Genomic DNA, 16,074 nt, shown 5'->3' with positions numbered 1-16,074 from the left:
GGCCTGGGGAGGACCGCGACATGAAAGAGCGGGCCGCGGGGGGTGGCAGGAGGAAACCCCCCCGGCGGTGGCCTTCTAGCGGGTTCCGCACATCTGGGCTACAGGAGCCATTGCCCCCGGTCTGAGGGGCGGGGAGAGGCGGTCGACTCCCCAGCCCTTCCCGGAAAAGGGGAGGCTCGATGACCTTTCAGGGGAAGCGGAGGATGCGCTGGCGGGAGGGCCCGGCTAGCTGGTGTGCGGGGGAGGCAGGGGATCGGGGCCCTCCGCCTGGGTCAGCGAAGGGAAGGCTCTTTGGCTGCCTTCCTGAGTGGGCCTGTGTCCTGGGGCAGCTCCAGCTTTTTCTAGGCCTCCTCTACCCGACTCTTTTGGGAGGTGGGCGACAGCTGCTCCTACAAAGCCAGGGACAGCTGGGTAGCTGGGGACAGCTGGATGGGGTTAGCATTTTCCTGCTTCCCTGGCTGCCCAAGTCAGTGGCCTCGCTTCCAGCTGTGTGCCTGAGTAATTGTCTGGGGTGGGCTGGAAGGTGGGGGGTGAGGGGGGCTGGAGCCCATCCCACCCTGATTGATGTGCCTAGAGAAAGGACCCCTCCCATCTGCCAAAACAAAACTAGGCCAAGTGGGAAAGAAGTTGGGCAGCTTTCTGTTTTGGCTCCCAACTCCTGGCATGGGGGAAGTTGAGGGCTCCGGGAAAAGGGAACAGTGAGACAGGAGCATGTGTGAGTCAATGCCTGTGTGTCCACCAGCACCTGCCCCCAGGCATCCTTCCACCCTGGGCTCCAGCCACCTGCCCATTCCCTTTAGCCCCAAACAGGTGCAAGGGCTGAGAAAGGCAAAGCCAGCTATTGTCATCTGGCTCAGCTCCTGGCTCTGGCTGCCTGTAAGACTGAGATGGGGCAACAAGGAAGCAGGGGTCCAGCCTCCTTACCTGGGGTCACCTGCTTCCAAGAGTGTAGGGGCATTGGACTCTGGTTTGATTTAGTCAGACCAACAGACCAGGGGGCAGACCCTGACCACCTCTTCCCACCTGGTCCTTTATTCTTCTGAAAGGAGGGGTGATTAGGGGCCAGCAAGGCTTAGACCACAGGACAGGCTCCCCTTTGTCCTAGCCTTCCTGGTTCTACCCAGACAAGGGGAGAGAGAATTAGAAACCATCAAAGGTTGCAACTCCTACTAATATGGAAGGATGAAGTCAGGAATGCAAATTCCTGGGCCCTCAATTTGTTTGGGACTTTAAGGAAATCTGTCAATGGTTCCTTTCCCTATAGGGTCCCAGGCCCAGCTAGATCAGTTCCAAGGACAAGGTCTGTTCTGCCTCTAAGCTTACAGCCGTGTACAGTGCCTGACACATATTATGTGCTCAATAAATATTTGTAGACCAAAAGAGGTAAACTTTTCAAGACTCTGAGGTATTTCTCCTTCATCTGTCCTTGTTAAAAGCACACTGGCAGAAGCTCAAAGAGATGCCAGGACCCATGTAGCATGGGGCTGGGCCTGGGAGGCCTTTGGCAAATATTTGTCAAATGAACCCAAGGTCAAGAGTAGACGTGGTTAGTCAGCTTGAGAAACTGACATTCACAGGCCTGGAATCCTCTAGACCCAGAAGGGGAGAATCCAGGGAAGGAGGGCAGGGATTTTTGTCCTTCGAGGGCCCAGCCCTTCCTCACACCAATGCCTGATGATCCCAGGCCTAGAGGGTGATGGTGGGCAAGAGGCAAGGCAGGGAGCAGGACTGCGCCATCATGTTTATTAGAAGGTTGAATTTCGGTGTGTGCTCTAGACAGATTACAGAATAAATACCTGCGCCTTGAGAACAGGAAGTCCAAGATTCATACAAAGTGCTCACTATAGGAAGTTGCTGTGTCAAAATCCAGGCAAGGACCCATTGGGGCAGCCCCTCCTCCTCCACTGACCTCGACAAGAGCTGTGCTATTGTTTTTTATTTTATTATTTATTTCTCTTTTATTATTATTAATATTATTATTATTTGCTTTTGCTGTGGTCACTATCATTGGCAAAGTTCCTTTTCCCCTTTCCTGGACATGGGGCTCCTGTCTTTAAAAGATTCCACTCTGAGGCTGAAGGTGCCAAAAGCTGCTTGAGAAGTGGCCTTTGAACTCCGTCGGGAAGATGGTGAGGAGAAGGAAGCAGGAGAAATCATTCTTGGTTTAAAAAAATTTTAAAAAACAAAACAAAACAAAAGTTCCACAATCTATAGGTCATTCCTTACTCCATCAGTGATTGAATGGCCCCAAAGAAAATACAAGAGGGAAGAGAAACAGGCCTGTGGGCATGGGCCTTCTTCCCAGGGAGAGTGAGGAGAGCTGGATCCCCCAAGGCTTTAGGGGAAACTGAGGGTCCTTCCAGCCTGGGGGTATGAAGGGGAGGAAGTGGAAGAAAAAAGAGACAGAGAGAGAACTCAGCGCCTCAAGAGACACTTTCTCAACTCCAGGGCCACCTGTGGCCCAACCAATGCCAGCTCCCACTGTTGCCTCCATCCAGGAGATTCATTAAAAAAAAAAAAAAAAAAAAAAAAATCAAAAACAAAGCCCCAAACAAAATAAAATCCAAAAAGAAAGAAAAGACCTGGGGGAATGGAACAAGAAGGGGAGAGGAAGGTAGAGAAGGGCAGGTCTCTGGGTGCATAATTCCGGAGCCATCGGGGTTGGGGGGAAGGGTCCCCAGCGCCCAGCCTGCGTGGCGTTAGCTCGTCACGTAGTGTTTGGTGGACGGCTGCCCATACACCCTGTAGAAATCCTGGTGGCCTGGCTGCTGGGAGGCGTCGAGCCAGTCTCTGACCGCCAGGCCTGGAAGGGACTGGGGGACGGAGGGTGTGGGCGGAAGCGGGTGTGAGTACTCCTGTGAGGGCACTGTCCAGGGGAAGTGGCCGGAGCGGGGGTAGGGCTGGTGGCCGCCATGGTTGGCCACGGAAGAACAGTAACAATTGTCCACAGAACAGACGAGAATCTTGCGGCCGCCATACTGGGGGAGCATGGGCTGCTGGGCGGCGGAGCCATTGGGATACTGCGATGGGGGGAACACGGGACTTGAGTGCACTGGCTGGGCACCGCCCGGCAGAGCCACCAAGTGCTGCGTAGAACTGCAGGGCCCTAGGGGCTGCCCAGACTGGCCCTCGCCGCTGGCTGTGCCTGCTGCCCCGTACTGGCCGCCCACAGGGCCGGATGGCGTCTCTAGGAAACTGGCCTCGGGGAAGGCCGCTGAGTGCTTGCGCTTTTCCGCCCCAGAGCTGCTCACGCCACAAGGATACAGAGGGACGCTCTGCAGGAAGGGCACCGGTGTGCTGAAAGGCCCTGTGGAGAGTTTGGGGCAAAAGTCGCCAAAGCTCCCAGCCCAAGCAACCCAGGTCTCCTTTCCCCTGGGGACCTTGTACATCTGTGGCATCAAACATGTAACATCTTCCTTCAAGCTGGCTTCTCCGTTAGGAGGTACAGACTACTAGTATTCTCATTTCCCAGTTAAAGAAACTGAGGCTCAGGTCACTTGCCCAAGGTCCCACAGGTAGAAAAAATGGCCAAGCCAGGATATGAAGAAAGGTCTATCTTCCTAGACCACACTGGCTCTGGCATTTACCCCTGCCCAAAGGGCTCTCTCCCTTCAAAGGAGGACCTCACCCTCACCTTCTAGCATCTTCCGCAGCTGCTTCTCCTTCTTGGCCACCTCGTTCAGGAAGAGCTTGGAGTTCAGGTGGCCGATCTTAGGGGGAGAAAGGCTGCTGCCCGTGCAGGTCTGGGTCCTGGGGGCAGTGGACGGGGCATCTGCTGTGAGGAGGTATCACCGCTGAGCCCGCCCTACCTCCCCCCTGTGGGCCTGGCCCTCCTTGTCCTCCCCCAGATGTGTTTCCTTTAGGGCCAGGGGCCATCCACTCACCTGTCCATTAGGATTTTCACAGACTTGGTGTTCTAGAGGGAGAGAAAAGGGTCAGTCAGTGGAAAAGGCAAGGAGGAAACTGCCCCCCTCTCCCTTTCCCCAGGCAGGGTGTAGCATGGGGAGTGTCACCATTTTTGGAGATAAAAAAGCTACATTTAGGCCAGACATGGTGGCCCATGCCTTGTAATCCCGGCAGCTCGGGAGGCTGAGGAAGGAGGATCATGAGTTTAAAGTCAGCCTCAGCAATTTATCGGGGTAGAAGCAACTCAGTGAGATCTGTCTCTGATAAAATACAAAACAGGGCTGGGGATGTAGTTTAGTGGTTGAGTGTCCCTGAGTTCAATCCCTGGTACCCTTCCACTCTCCTGCAAAAAAAAAAAAAAAAAAAAAAGCTACATTTATTGAGCACTTGCTATGTGACCTACGCCATTATAAGGGCTTTCTTTTTTTTTTTTAATATTTATTTATTTTTTTAGTTTTCAGTGGACACAACATCTTTGTTTGTATGTGGTGCTGAGGATCGAACCTGGGCCGCACGCATGCCAGGCGAGCGTGCTACCGCTTGAGCCACATCCCCAGCCCTATAAGGGCTTTCTATACATCCATTATTTCATCTCTACAAGGTTGCCTCCATAAGCCTTTGACCTTTTATCTAAAGTTTCTGGGGCCAGATGTTGAATTTGGAGTGTTTGGGATTTTAGAAGGAAAATGGTTCCCGAATCGTATATTACATATTACCCCAACAGGACACCACAATCCAATCCACTGATACTTATGCAGCAAAATGGTTGTTTTTTAAAATACTTTTATTAGTTATTGATGGACCTTTATTTATTTATTTGTTTATATGTGGTGCTGAGGACCAAACCCAGTGCCTCACATATGCCAGGCAAGTGCTCCACCGCTAAACTCCAGCTCCAGTCCTTAACAGTTGAATTTTCATACCAAATGATATACAGAAAGGCCACAAACTGCCCAACATTAGTTCTAGTCTATTTTTTGGGGGGGCTGGGGGTGGTACTAGGGATTGAATTCAGGGGTACTTGGCCACTGCACCGCATCCCAGCCCTATTTTGTATTTTACGTAGGGGCTGGGTCTCCCTGAGCTGCTAAGCACCTCACCATTGCTGAGGCTGGCTTTGAACTCATGATCCTCCTACCTCAGCCTCCGGAGCCGATGGGATTATAGACATGCACCACGATGCCTGGATTGAGGACTTGTATTTTTGGCCTCATTTCATAGGTGAGGGAATAAGGTGCACACACTCCCTGTACCCTATTCCCTCATTTATGACCTTTGTTGAACCCAGTGTCACAAAGCTGGAAGAACAAACAGGCAGCCTGACTCCAGAGGCAGGGGCATGTGAAAATACTTGGAGGACAGGTTGGGGGAGCAGAAATTTGCAAACCCGTTTGGGAGGAGACCTGGCTTCCAGCAGCCCACCTTCATGAAGCTGACATCCTCTGTCTTATCGAAGAGCAGCTGCAGGGAGCCCAGCAGCTTCTTGGCCTCCTGCATGCGCTCCCCAAGGTGCAGCGCCTGCGCCGCGTTCTCGCTGCAGAACTTGGCCTGGGCCTTGTCCAGCACCTCTACTGTTTGCCGCAGGTCTTCATCCAGCAGCTGGTGCAGCTTCTCATACTGCAGCCGCACCTCCTCCTTCAGCTGGCTCACTTTCTCCTGTGGGGTGGGGACAAGAGTAGGGAGCCAGGTGAGTACTGGGACAGCAAGACCCTTGGATCCCAATGGTAAGGTCCAACCTGCCAACTCCCCACTGGCATCACTGAGCTTTGTACCAGCCACCCACGAAACAGTAGGTCTCAGGCACAGAGTCACCCAACATGCCCTACATAAGGAACTTGCCCCAGATCCTGAGTATGTGCTACCCCCAGCCACCATCCCCAGCTCCAGCTTTGCTACCTCCACCAGGCGCTTGTCTGACTCAAGCTTGTACAGCTGGTCCTCAATGTCTTGCTCTCGTTCCTCCAGCCGGTCCTGCTGCTTCATCAGCATCTTCTGCAGGGATATTTGGGGTAGAGACATCAGAGGGGCTGTCACTCCAACCGTTACCAAGGGTGGCTGAGCACTATCCTTCTCTCTGTACAATGGACTCAGAGAGGCCTAAAACCTCTGCCAGCCAGCCCTTCCCGGTGCTCACAAAGCCCTGGGGGGCCCAGCCCATGACCAGCAAGGGGAAACCTGCAACAGCCACACATAGTTAAACCCTGAGCTTTCTGAAGGCAGGCAGCGGACAGCACTTTTACTTATCTAATCATACCAACCATGCTAGGAGGTAAGTGCTATTATGACCCTCATTTCACAGAAGAGGAAATCAAGGCCCAAAGAAGTTAAGTATTTGTCCAAAATCATACAGCCAAAAAGTGGCATAGCCCAGGTGCTCTGGCAGCAGGGTCTGTTCTTATTCTAGCCAAGCTGCCTCTCTCCGGGGAGCACCATCTTACAGGTGAGTATCCTGAGATGCAGGGGATCAAATAGCCTTTCTGAGGTCATGCAGGACTCCTCTGGTCAGTCCAAAGACCTCACCTTACACAGGCCCTAGAGGGCATGGCGCCAGCCTCCCTCCCTTGCTCTGGAGCCTGAGAACGAGACCTCTGGAGTCCCTGCCAGTTCCCTCAGCCCCAGTGGGATCCAGACAGAAAGGAGACCACGGCTCCTAAGACTGAAGCTCTTAATTTCTGGCGTTCACAATCCTCCTCTTCCTGTCCCACCACATGCCTTTTCAAACCCTTGCTCAAGAACCCTCAAGGACCTCTCCTTTCAAATACTTTGGCAAGCTAATGAAGTCTCTTTTATGTCTGACTCTTTCAGCCAGGTGAGCTGACATCCTGTCCCCAACGCTCTCACACTTTAGCTCCCTGAATTCTGGCATCTCCTCTCTCCTTCAAGGACCAATTCTTGGAATCTTTCTGTGCCCGCTGCTCTGACTTTTTGTAGGTCCTTCCCTGTCCTGGTCATGTAGTAGGGCTGTCACCCTCTCCCCTTCCCCTCCCTCTGTAACTGTACTGTATAGCAAAGTTGCCACTAGTTACATGTGGCTACTTTACAAGACTCACAGCCTCTTAAGAACAGGGCATCACTGCTCTTTCTTACCTGCCTTCATAGCCAGGCCTCAGAAAGACCTGAATACCACCCGGTAAATGCAGGACATATTTACTGAATAAACCCAGGGGTTCTGCACACAAAGTAAGATTTGCCATGCAGCTCTGAGCAATTGCCCTCACTCACAGTGATGTCTACTCAACAAGAAGCAACTCTCTTTTTTCCTCTGTGGGGGCCTCAGAGTAACCCTTGAGTTTTACCCCATGACTCCTGCACTCTCCATCACACCCAGTTGGCTTCACAGACAAGCTACCAGGGGCTAGGGTTGTGGCTCAGTGGTAGAGTGCTTGCCTAGCATATGTGAGGCACTGGGTTCGATCCTCAGCACCACATATAAATAAATGAATAAAAGGTCCATTAACATCTAAAAAAAAAAAAATTAAAAAAAAAAAGACAAGCTGCCAACAAACCCTTCCTCATGCCCCCAACCCCTTTTCCATGTGGAAAAACCAAGGTCATGGAGACACTTCAGTCACACCCCACTTTGTATAGGTAGCTACCCTAGAAACAAGCACAAGGATGTGGGGTACAGGAGGTGTCGAGGCTCTTGTTCTCAGCAGGGGAAGCCTATGGCTCTCCCCTAATTGGCTCTGCCTTTCAATGGCATAGCACAGAACCTCGAAGAATATGACTCAGGAGCCCTTCCTTTTTGGCAAGTCCCTCACCCAGGCTCAACACACAGGGATCTGCTGTCAGCCTAGGGGACAGACTGATAATAAAAACAGCTTGGGTGAGGGCAGGGACAGAGAGGCACTCATGCGCTCATGCACATACCAGCATACATCGCCACCTGGGAGCCCTTCATGCTTACACCTACACCCAATCTACTGCACAGCAAAGGCTGGGCCTCCTGGAGGCCCCAAACAATGGAGAGGGCCTGTCATAAAGACAAAGCAGCCAGGGTGTCCTTCAGAAACATTAGGCCTACTTGCCTACACTGTAACAACCGGCCTCACACTCTTGTCTGCTGGCTGCCCTATACCCATCGTCCCCCAGGTGCACCTCAGAGTTTAGGCCACTCTTACTGTCTCAGTACCCAGGATATCTGACAATCCAGATCCCCACTTACTCCACACACCTTGTATCGTGGTCTCCCTGCTCAACTACTTCTTAATGACCAAACCTATAAGTAACAGATTAGGGGGTTCAGGTGAGGGGTAAGAAAGAGGCAGCTCTAGGTTCCCAGCGCAATTTCCCTGGGAGGATAGAAATGGGGCTGCTCCACTCCCACCCTATAGGTAAGTGGGAGCCCTTTCCCCATCCCCCTCCAGGAGTTCCTTTCCAGAGAGGGAAGGAGCTGCCTCCTGTCCACTAGGGGATGGGGGTGGAACTTAGCCCCTTCCTTTTTCTTCTATAATTCCAGAGTCTCCCTGGCAGCACTTCTACCCTGGACCCTATGGAATATCTCTGCTTAGTGTCAGGGTCTCAGGGCCCTCTGAAGGGGGAAGAGAAGGGAAGTCCAGCCCAGGCCTAGCAAAGGCAGTGGCGATGCCCCCTAGCTGGTGGATGGGTCTCATTTCCCCTGACCCACATCAGAGGCCACTGGGCTTGTGTCTCTACTGAGTGCAGGAAGGAGAAGGACACTGGCCAGAGACAGTAGTCAGCCAGGGAGTGCTGAAAGCCGCCTACTCCCTTCCCCTCCTGCTTTGGGGCCTACCTCCTCTCAGGGCCAGGTGATCTTAATCCTGCTAGGGATACCTGGGAAGACGGGGTGTTGCTGCTGCCTCTAGCACAGGAGGAAGGAGGAATACCCACCTGTGCCCCATTTTCACCCTCTATTCTGGTTCTAACCAAATGATGGAATCAGGTTGGCCAGATGCTGGAGAACAAGCTGGCCTTGGTGGTGCAGACCTGTAATCCCAGCCACCCAGGAGGTTGTGGCAGGAGGCGAACAGAAAGGCAGCCTGGGAAGCAAGACCTGTACTTCTCCCCACCTCCAGCAGCCCTCTTTTCATTCCAACCTCACCAGCATCTTCAGGGAATCCCATATCCTAGTTTCCCACCTGAAAAGCCCCACAGCTGAGGTGCAGAGCAAGGCCTCCCAATGCAGAGGCGAGGGTAGAGGTGAAGCACTTTACAAAATGCTCTCACCCCACAGGGGCCTGCCTGGACTGAGGCACACTTCAAGTTTGTGGGAGTGGGTGGGCATGGTGGTGCACACCTATAATTCCTGTGACTCAGGAGGCTGAGGCAGGAGTATTGCAAGTTCAAGGCCAGCCTCGGCAACTTAGTGAAATCCTCAGCAATTCAGCAAAAACCTGTCTTAAAACAAAAAGTATGTGGGAGTGGGAACCATGATTTAGTCTAGTAGAACTCAAGGAACCAGGCCTCTAAAGGAGGAATATGTGTGATGCAATCCCACTCAGCAGCCCCTGGCCCAGGTGGGACCTGCTCATCCCTGTCCCTGCACTTTAGGGCCTCAGGCCTTCTGGGGTTGGTGCCTAGGTCTGTGAGAACAGAAGAATGAAGACTTGGGATGCTCTAGTACTATCCCTTCATGGCACCTGGACACCCTGTTCCTCAGGTAAGTCCCCAAAGGACTGATCTTTGAGCTGCTGCCTCAGATTCCCTTCCCAGCCTAGAGAGGGTGAATCCTGAGCCCCTATATCTCAAGAGCTGGGAAAGCCTCAGGCCACACGAGCCAGGCCCTGCTGGCATTTTTGCTGCCAGACTAGACTGGGCAGATAGGTGAGGCATGGGGACTATGGGCTGTATAAAAGTTAATAAATAATAATAATAAAACCTCAGGTCAACCTTGAAGAGAAGCAAGGTCAAGAGGAAACGCCCCCAGAATGGGGCAGAGGCAGGCCCTAGGTTTGCAGAGAAGGGGAGCTGGCTCCAGCAGACCCTGTGGTGGGGGTAGAGCAGATGAGAAGGGGCAAGAAGGGGGCTGGACTGCTGAGCACTTCTTCCAGCTCAGGTTCTGCCTACTGCTCGAGCTGTCCCATCTTAACTTCCTCCCCAGTTGCCAAGCCCTGCTCCTCTACCACCTCTGTCCCCCCAGGGTGCAGGAGGCTCCTCACTCCCTGGAGCACTCTCTCCTCTCTAAAAAGCTTCTGCCCGCCTGGCCCTAGCCCCTGCTTGCACAGCCTCAGCCCCTGCCTCGAGCTACCATGTGATCTCCCAGACTGGGGAAAACTACAGACCCACAGAGAGAAGGGGTGACAGGGCAGAAGCCAGGGCAAGGAGAGAGAAGGCACCTCAGAGGCAAGCCTCGCAGACCCCAGAAGGCTTCCCAGCTGCGGAGTGGAATTAGCTTTTGCCATGCAGAGAGCAGAGCTCTGGGGCAGCAGAACAAAGAGGCGAGAGAGAGAAAGCCCCCCTTTGTCTGGGTCTGAATGCCAGGCCAGCCTGGGAGGAAGGCTTTCCCAGAGCCAGGGATGAGGCCAGCCAGGCTAGACTACTCAGCCCAGGGCAGGGGCCCAGCTCCCCCAGGACAGCACTGCAGGATCCATTCACCTACCAACACCTGCCAGATGCAACAGCTCACCCTCACCCCAACCAGGCAAGAAAGTCTCAAGCTCCTGACAGACTCACAGCCATCAGATCACCTGAGCAAGCACTCACACCAGCAGTCATGCTGACAACAGGGAAACACACACTCAACTTCAGCCAGCATGGTGCATGCATGTGTGTACACACACACACACACACACACACACACTTTCTTGACCTCACCGCCACACATGAAACTACTGCAAAATTAAGTCAACCACATTGTCCCTTCTCATAGATACCCACAGGACAGAAAAAAAATTAGTTACACGTAAAATATACAGAAGTGCTGTGCAGGCTACACACACACACACACACACACACCTGCAGATGTGGAAGCACAACCTCCCAGAGCTGCAGGAGGCAGAGTAATCAATAGGGCGTACATGACAGGCGCCCCGCTGTGTCAGCAGGATCCTAGGGTAGAGGTGGGGGGCTGGGCCTCTGCCTAAGGCTCCTCTTAGAACAAGAGAGGAAGGCCAAGCCAGTCCCCTGCTTCCACAAAGACTCTGGGTGGTCAAGGAAAAGGCACAACATGACCCTCACATTACATTCAGGTTCAGACACAGACACACCCTGTCTCTCCACCCCACCTAAGACCTCAGAAGTCTGTATGCTGTGGGCAGAGGGAGCAGTGAGTTGGTACTGCCAGAGTCAGGCTGCAGGCCCAGCCCCAGCCCCAGCATAGCTGTACCACCCAACTCTCACTCCCACAGCCTACCGAGAGATGGGCACACAGGGGCAGAGACCCAGAACTCCTTCCAGAGTACCGAGTCCAGAACAGGCATTGTGAACAGGGTGCTCTCACCCTAATTAGTTGCAAACCCCAAACTGGCCCAAGTGGTGTGATCCCCTCCCCAGAGAACACCTCTTCTCAACTCTGCACCTGGAAGAATGCAAGGAACAGGGTCCTGGCAACATTTCCAGCCTTGACCTGGGGTCCTAGGGATGACACAGCAGCACACTATGAATGCATATGCTCAAGCAGGCACAGATGAACATGCATGTACACACACCTCTGCAGAGCGCCCCCCCCCCCAACCTAGGCCTTCTTTGGGGTCCCTTACATGTTAAGGGAGGTCACAGGGGTGTTTTCAACACCCACCAGTCCCTGGTTACTCAGATGAACCCCTGAACCTGGGGGCCAAAATGGATTGTCCACTCAGAGTGGCCAGGCCTGAGTCCACCTGAATGTATCAATCTTGGGGTCTTAGCTCCCCTCCCCCAGTCTATGGAAAACATATTGAGGGTTTAGGTAAGTCCTGGAGAATAGTTCTGAGGCCCATTCAGTGGGAATCTAGGCTTCAGGCAATGAGGCCAGGAACACTGGCTTCCCAAGGGCAGAGTGGGGCAATGACCTGACTTGAAAAGGTTGACTGAGTCCCCCTCAAGTTGTCCAGGCCCTGGAGGCCATGCTTGCCTTTCTGCTGCTCCACCCATCATTGGCCCAAGTGTACAAGTGGGTGCATGAGTATGTGAGGTGAGACAACCAGGGTTTCCTATTTCTAGTCAATTGATCTGCCATGTTAGCAGGACCCCCCACCCACAGGGTAGGAGAGGAAGGACAAGGGACCAAGGCAAAGGACTCTCTCCCTGACTTTGGGTGGGGTGGGAGAGACAGATGACTGACAGGGACAAGGTTCTTCTATTCAGCTTCCTCGTGGTTCACCACCCTACCAGGGCGGGGCTCCTATTCCTCCACTTTCAGTAAGTCAAACTCACATTTGAGTGACACTAAACTATTGAAGGATCTCTAACCCTAATGCCCTGGGGCACTGGAGAGAAAGGAGTGGAGGGGGAGCCTGGAGGAGGATGAGACTCAGACTGCTGGGCACAGGTGCTGAGCGAACAAAATTACACATCTGGACCTGAGGCAACCCACTACTTCTGAGCCTGCCCACACCATGCACAAACACACACACACACACACTCACAGAGCTGTTGACAAAGTTCAGTGTCTGCTTCCATCTATCAAGTCTTCCAGATCAGTGGTCTGTTGGTGGAAACCCCAGGGTACACACTGCAAACAAGTGCCACCCTTGTCCCCCCAAAGCTACAGGCAAGAGACAGATCCATTTAAAGGCAAATTTAGGCAGACTAAGGATATTTGCTCATTACCAAGTCAAGTATAATGAAGTTTTCTCCCCACCCTAACTAAAAGTCTCCCTGGCACTCGAGCCCACTATAGCAGTCTCACAGGTGTAGGCACACATACACTCAATACCCTGGGTGCTGCCCCTCCCTGTTCCTTTCAACCACCTCTCCTTCTTTCCCCTCCTTACTTTTCGCTGCCAATCCCAGGACAAGTACTGGCCAGCCCTCCTTTCTCTAGCCTCTGCACTTTCCCAGCCCCCTCTCCTCAGCCCTGCTATCTTTATTAATAGCAGCAGCTTCCCAATACTGGAGAAAAGTGTGGGTTGTGCCTGCACAACCCACACTGCACAAGTTGTGAGTCCGGGTGGAGGACAACCAGGTTCCCGGCTTCTCCACTTCCCCAGGCCTCGGTCTTTTCCAACCATGGGGGATGGAGGAGAGGGAGTGGCTCCTTTCTCCATCCCCCACACTTCCTTTAAGAAACCAGAAGCCTATCCTGGCACAAAACCCGAGGGCTATAGCCCATCGGATTGCAAACTAATTATACAGCAAATTTGTTATTCCACCCTTTGCCTGCGGTGGCCCTCCTGCCTTTTGTTGGTTGAATACGTATGTTTTTTGATTGTTAAATAGTGACTCACTGTGAGTAGTCCCCCCCACACACACAGGAAACAGCCCCCATCTACAACCTTGACCTGCTTGAGCTTCCTCATACCCAAGCTCCGCACTGGCCTCTACTAGCCTCCAGGGGCCCCCACCCATAAACACTCCCAGTTCTATTGGAGCCCAGTCCTATCAAAGTGATATCACACCCAGGCCCCAAGCTGGAGCTTCAGTGATGGCCCAGTCAGTCTTAGGACAACCCCTTCCTTCTGGTGTGACTCAACCCTTGAGAGCCAGGGGACTGGGGAGGGACCTAGGAGGAGTCCCCTTCAGTGAAGGGGACGGAAGTATTGCCTCAGACCAGCTTCCAAACCCTGCCAGAGGCCTGGGAGGGAAGGCAATTTTGACATTGGCCGCTGCTGCAGGGTGTATACAATGGGAGGGGGGTGCGGTTCCATAATCACCAAGCCGGCAGCCCAGGGGAGCCAGCTGCCTGAAACCAGATTTCAAGGCGGCTCAACCTTAAACCCACAGGATTCTTTTTCCGTCTCTCCCCGCCCCAGCCCCCCCACATGTGGGAGGGCTGTGCAAGTGGGCTGGGCTGGGAGGAAAGGGCTCAGAGTGATGAAGACACATACTTTAAGGTTTGTTCATGCAGGCGCGGACAACACAGAGCAGCTTTCTCGCACACAGGAGGAAGCTACTGGGACTAACACGCATAACAGAGGCACTGTAGGGTGCCTCCTCTGGCTGTCCAGGCCTTGATCAGATAGATACCTGGAGTTCTGCTCCCCCTCCGGAAGCTCCCCCCACTCCCCAATGTGTTTCCAATAGAGCTTAAAACTAACATGGCTGCTTTTGTTTACTTCCTCATTGGTATGCCAGCATCATGGATCATGTCAGCCACAGCAGCGGCACCAGGACGCTCATTACATAAACAGCAGCTGGAGAAGCAGGACCGGGGTCACTGCCTTGGTGACTTCCCGTAGGGCTTACTGAAACAACGCTGGGGGAGGAGCTGCGCAAAACAGAAAAGCGACACCCAAACTCTACCTTTTACAGCACCCGCCCCCCAATTCCGTAAAGGAATCGCAAGATGGACCCTAGGAGCATCGGCTAGGGGAATGTACCCAGCAGAGATCTGGAACCTTTCTTGAAGGCCCTTAACCCCAAACTTTCAGAGAAGAGTTTGGTAGGGGGTCTCTAGCCTGCTGTCACAAGAGTCAGTCTGTCAGGATGGGTGGTTCCCAGGCGAGAGGGTGTGTGTGTGTATGTGTGTGTGTGTGTGTGTGTGTAAGAGTGTGTGTGTGTGTTCGCGCGCGCGCGCGCGCGCAGGGTACTTGCCCGGATCTCATTCCTCCGGATCTCCACGTCGCACACCGAGTGTCCCTGATGCGCGCCGCTGTAGTAGCAGCAGTACTGGCACACAGCCACCTGCTCGGCCTCGCAGTGGTAGAGGCGGTAGGCGTTGTGCTGCGGGCAGCTCCAGGCCCGCACGTCGTCCGCCTCCACCAGGAGGTGCCCGCGGGCGGTGGAGGGCTGCTGCAGGTGCGTCTGCACGTGGGACTGGCAGCAGGGCGCCTCGCAGCGCAGGCAGACCTTCTGCGCGGGCAGCGGGGGGCCGCGGCGGCAGAACACGCAGTGCAGCGCCGCCGGCGGCTTTTCCACGTGCAGGGCGTTGAACTTCTCCACGATGTTGGTGAGCTTCAGGTTCTTCTCCAGGCCTGGCTTCTGGTTGTAGGCCTGGTTGCACTCTGGGCAGCGTACCAGGCCACTGTCCTTGGCCCATGCCTCGCCAATGCAGCCCCGACAGAAGTTGTGTTTGCACGGGAGCTGCACCGGCTCCACGAAGACGTGCAGGCAGATGGGGCAGATGAGCTCCTCCTCGAAGCAGTTCTTCCAATTCTCCGCCATGGCGGCTCCGAGCAGGGGGCCCGGGCAGGTCTCTCCAAGTAACCAGCCCTGGGGGTCCGTCCCGTGCAGCTATGGGCCTACGGAGCCCCGAGCTCTGGCCCCGGTCGGCCCCAACAGTCGCTCAGTCACCAGCGCCTTCCGCGTGCCCGCCCCCCAGAGGAGGGAGCCTTGGTCCCCACGCCGCGCGCGCCGCCGGCTGCGTCTCCTCCTCCCGAGCGCCTAGCGGGAGGCGGCGGACTGCGCCAGGGCCGTGGCCGGGGCACCAGCCCTGGAGGGGAACGTCGGGGTCCAAATTCCATATAAGAGGCCGCCTCCCCGTCGGCGCGGCTAAGGCAGCGGCGGCCCGAGGCCTGCGCGCCCCGCAACTGACATCTGGGCGCGCCCCAAAGGCGGACGGAGCCCGGGAGCAGCACACTTCCTCTAGCGACGGCTGCGGCGATAGTGGCTCCCGCCCGGCTCGTCGGCGCCGCGCCTCCCTCGCCTGGCCGGGGGCCGAGGTCCGAGGGGCCCGGGAAGCGAGTGCGGCGGCGCCAAGGGTTGCTAGAACCGGACCCGGCGAGCGAGGCAAGCCAGCTGTTCCCGGACCGCGGCGCGGGCGTCCCCCGGCTGGCCGGCAGTGTGCGGGCGCGGGCTGCGGGGCGCAGGCGGGCCGACTCCGGGGCGCTGCGTGCGCGCTGGGGCAGTCATTCAGATGAAATTCCAGTCCCCGGCCAGAGACACCAGCCCGCCTCTGCCTTCCTCCTCCTTCACAAATAGAAACGGAAGGGGGAGGGAGAGAAGTGGAAAAAAAAGGCAACCAGAAAGGGAGGGAGGGAGAAGCCCCGGAGGTGCTCCGGCCTGACCCCCTTGTCGCTACTTATGCGCTCCCCCGAGGCCCCGCGCTGGGCGCCCCCACCGCGAAGAGACCCCGCTCTCCGTCGCCGCGCTGGGCGGGCGCCTCGGCTCTGCCGAGGAAAACAAGGATTG

General features: G+C 54.9%; 1 protein-coding gene across 1 annotated transcript; it reads right to left on the bottom strand.

Moving 5' to 3' along the window:
* Positions 1–1,729: 1,729 nt before the first annotated feature.
* On the bottom strand, positions 1,730–15,108 carry Trim8 (tripartite motif containing 8). The gene is made up of 6 exons (XM_046450240.2): positions 14,539–15,108; positions 5,803–5,898; positions 5,329–5,562; positions 3,885–3,916; positions 3,635–3,750; positions 1,730–3,307 (listed from the first exon to the last, which is right to left on the bottom strand). Exons 1-6 carry the CDS (start codon positions 15,106–15,108, stop codon positions 2,700–2,702), a joined length of 1,656 nt encoding a protein of 551 aa, XP_046306196.1. The 3' UTR covers positions 1,730–2,699.
* Between the last annotated feature and the right edge of the window lie 966 nt (positions 15,109–16,074).

This window comes from Marmota monax, unplaced genomic scaffold (assembly GCF_021218885.2).
Source record: "Marmota monax isolate L192 unplaced genomic scaffold, Marmota_monax_Labrador192_F-V1.1 WCK01_AAM20220418_F8-fsc00004, whole genome shotgun sequence".
NCBI lineage: Eukaryota > Metazoa > Chordata > Mammalia > Rodentia > Sciuridae > Marmota > Marmota monax.
The sequence above is the reverse complement of the archived record's forward strand: the minus strand, read 5'-3'. Positions and strand labels throughout refer to the sequence as shown.

What these genes read in the sequence shown, in the direction of transcription:
- Trim8 (XM_046450240.2), bottom strand. Translation starts at nt 15,108, where the DNA reads ATGGCGGAGAATTGGAAGAACTGCTTCGAGGAGGAGCTCATCTGCCCC. An exon ending in TCCGGAGGAATGAGATCCGG is followed by an intron (nt 5,899 to 14,538) that starts GCAAGTACCCTG and finishes ATATCCCTGCAG; the next exon opens with AAGATGCTGATGAAGCAGCA. An exon ending in GCTGCGGAAGATGCTAGAAG is followed by an intron (nt 3,308 to 3,634) that starts GTGAGGGTGAGG and finishes AACTCTCCACAG; the next exon opens with GGCCTTTCAGCACACCGGTG.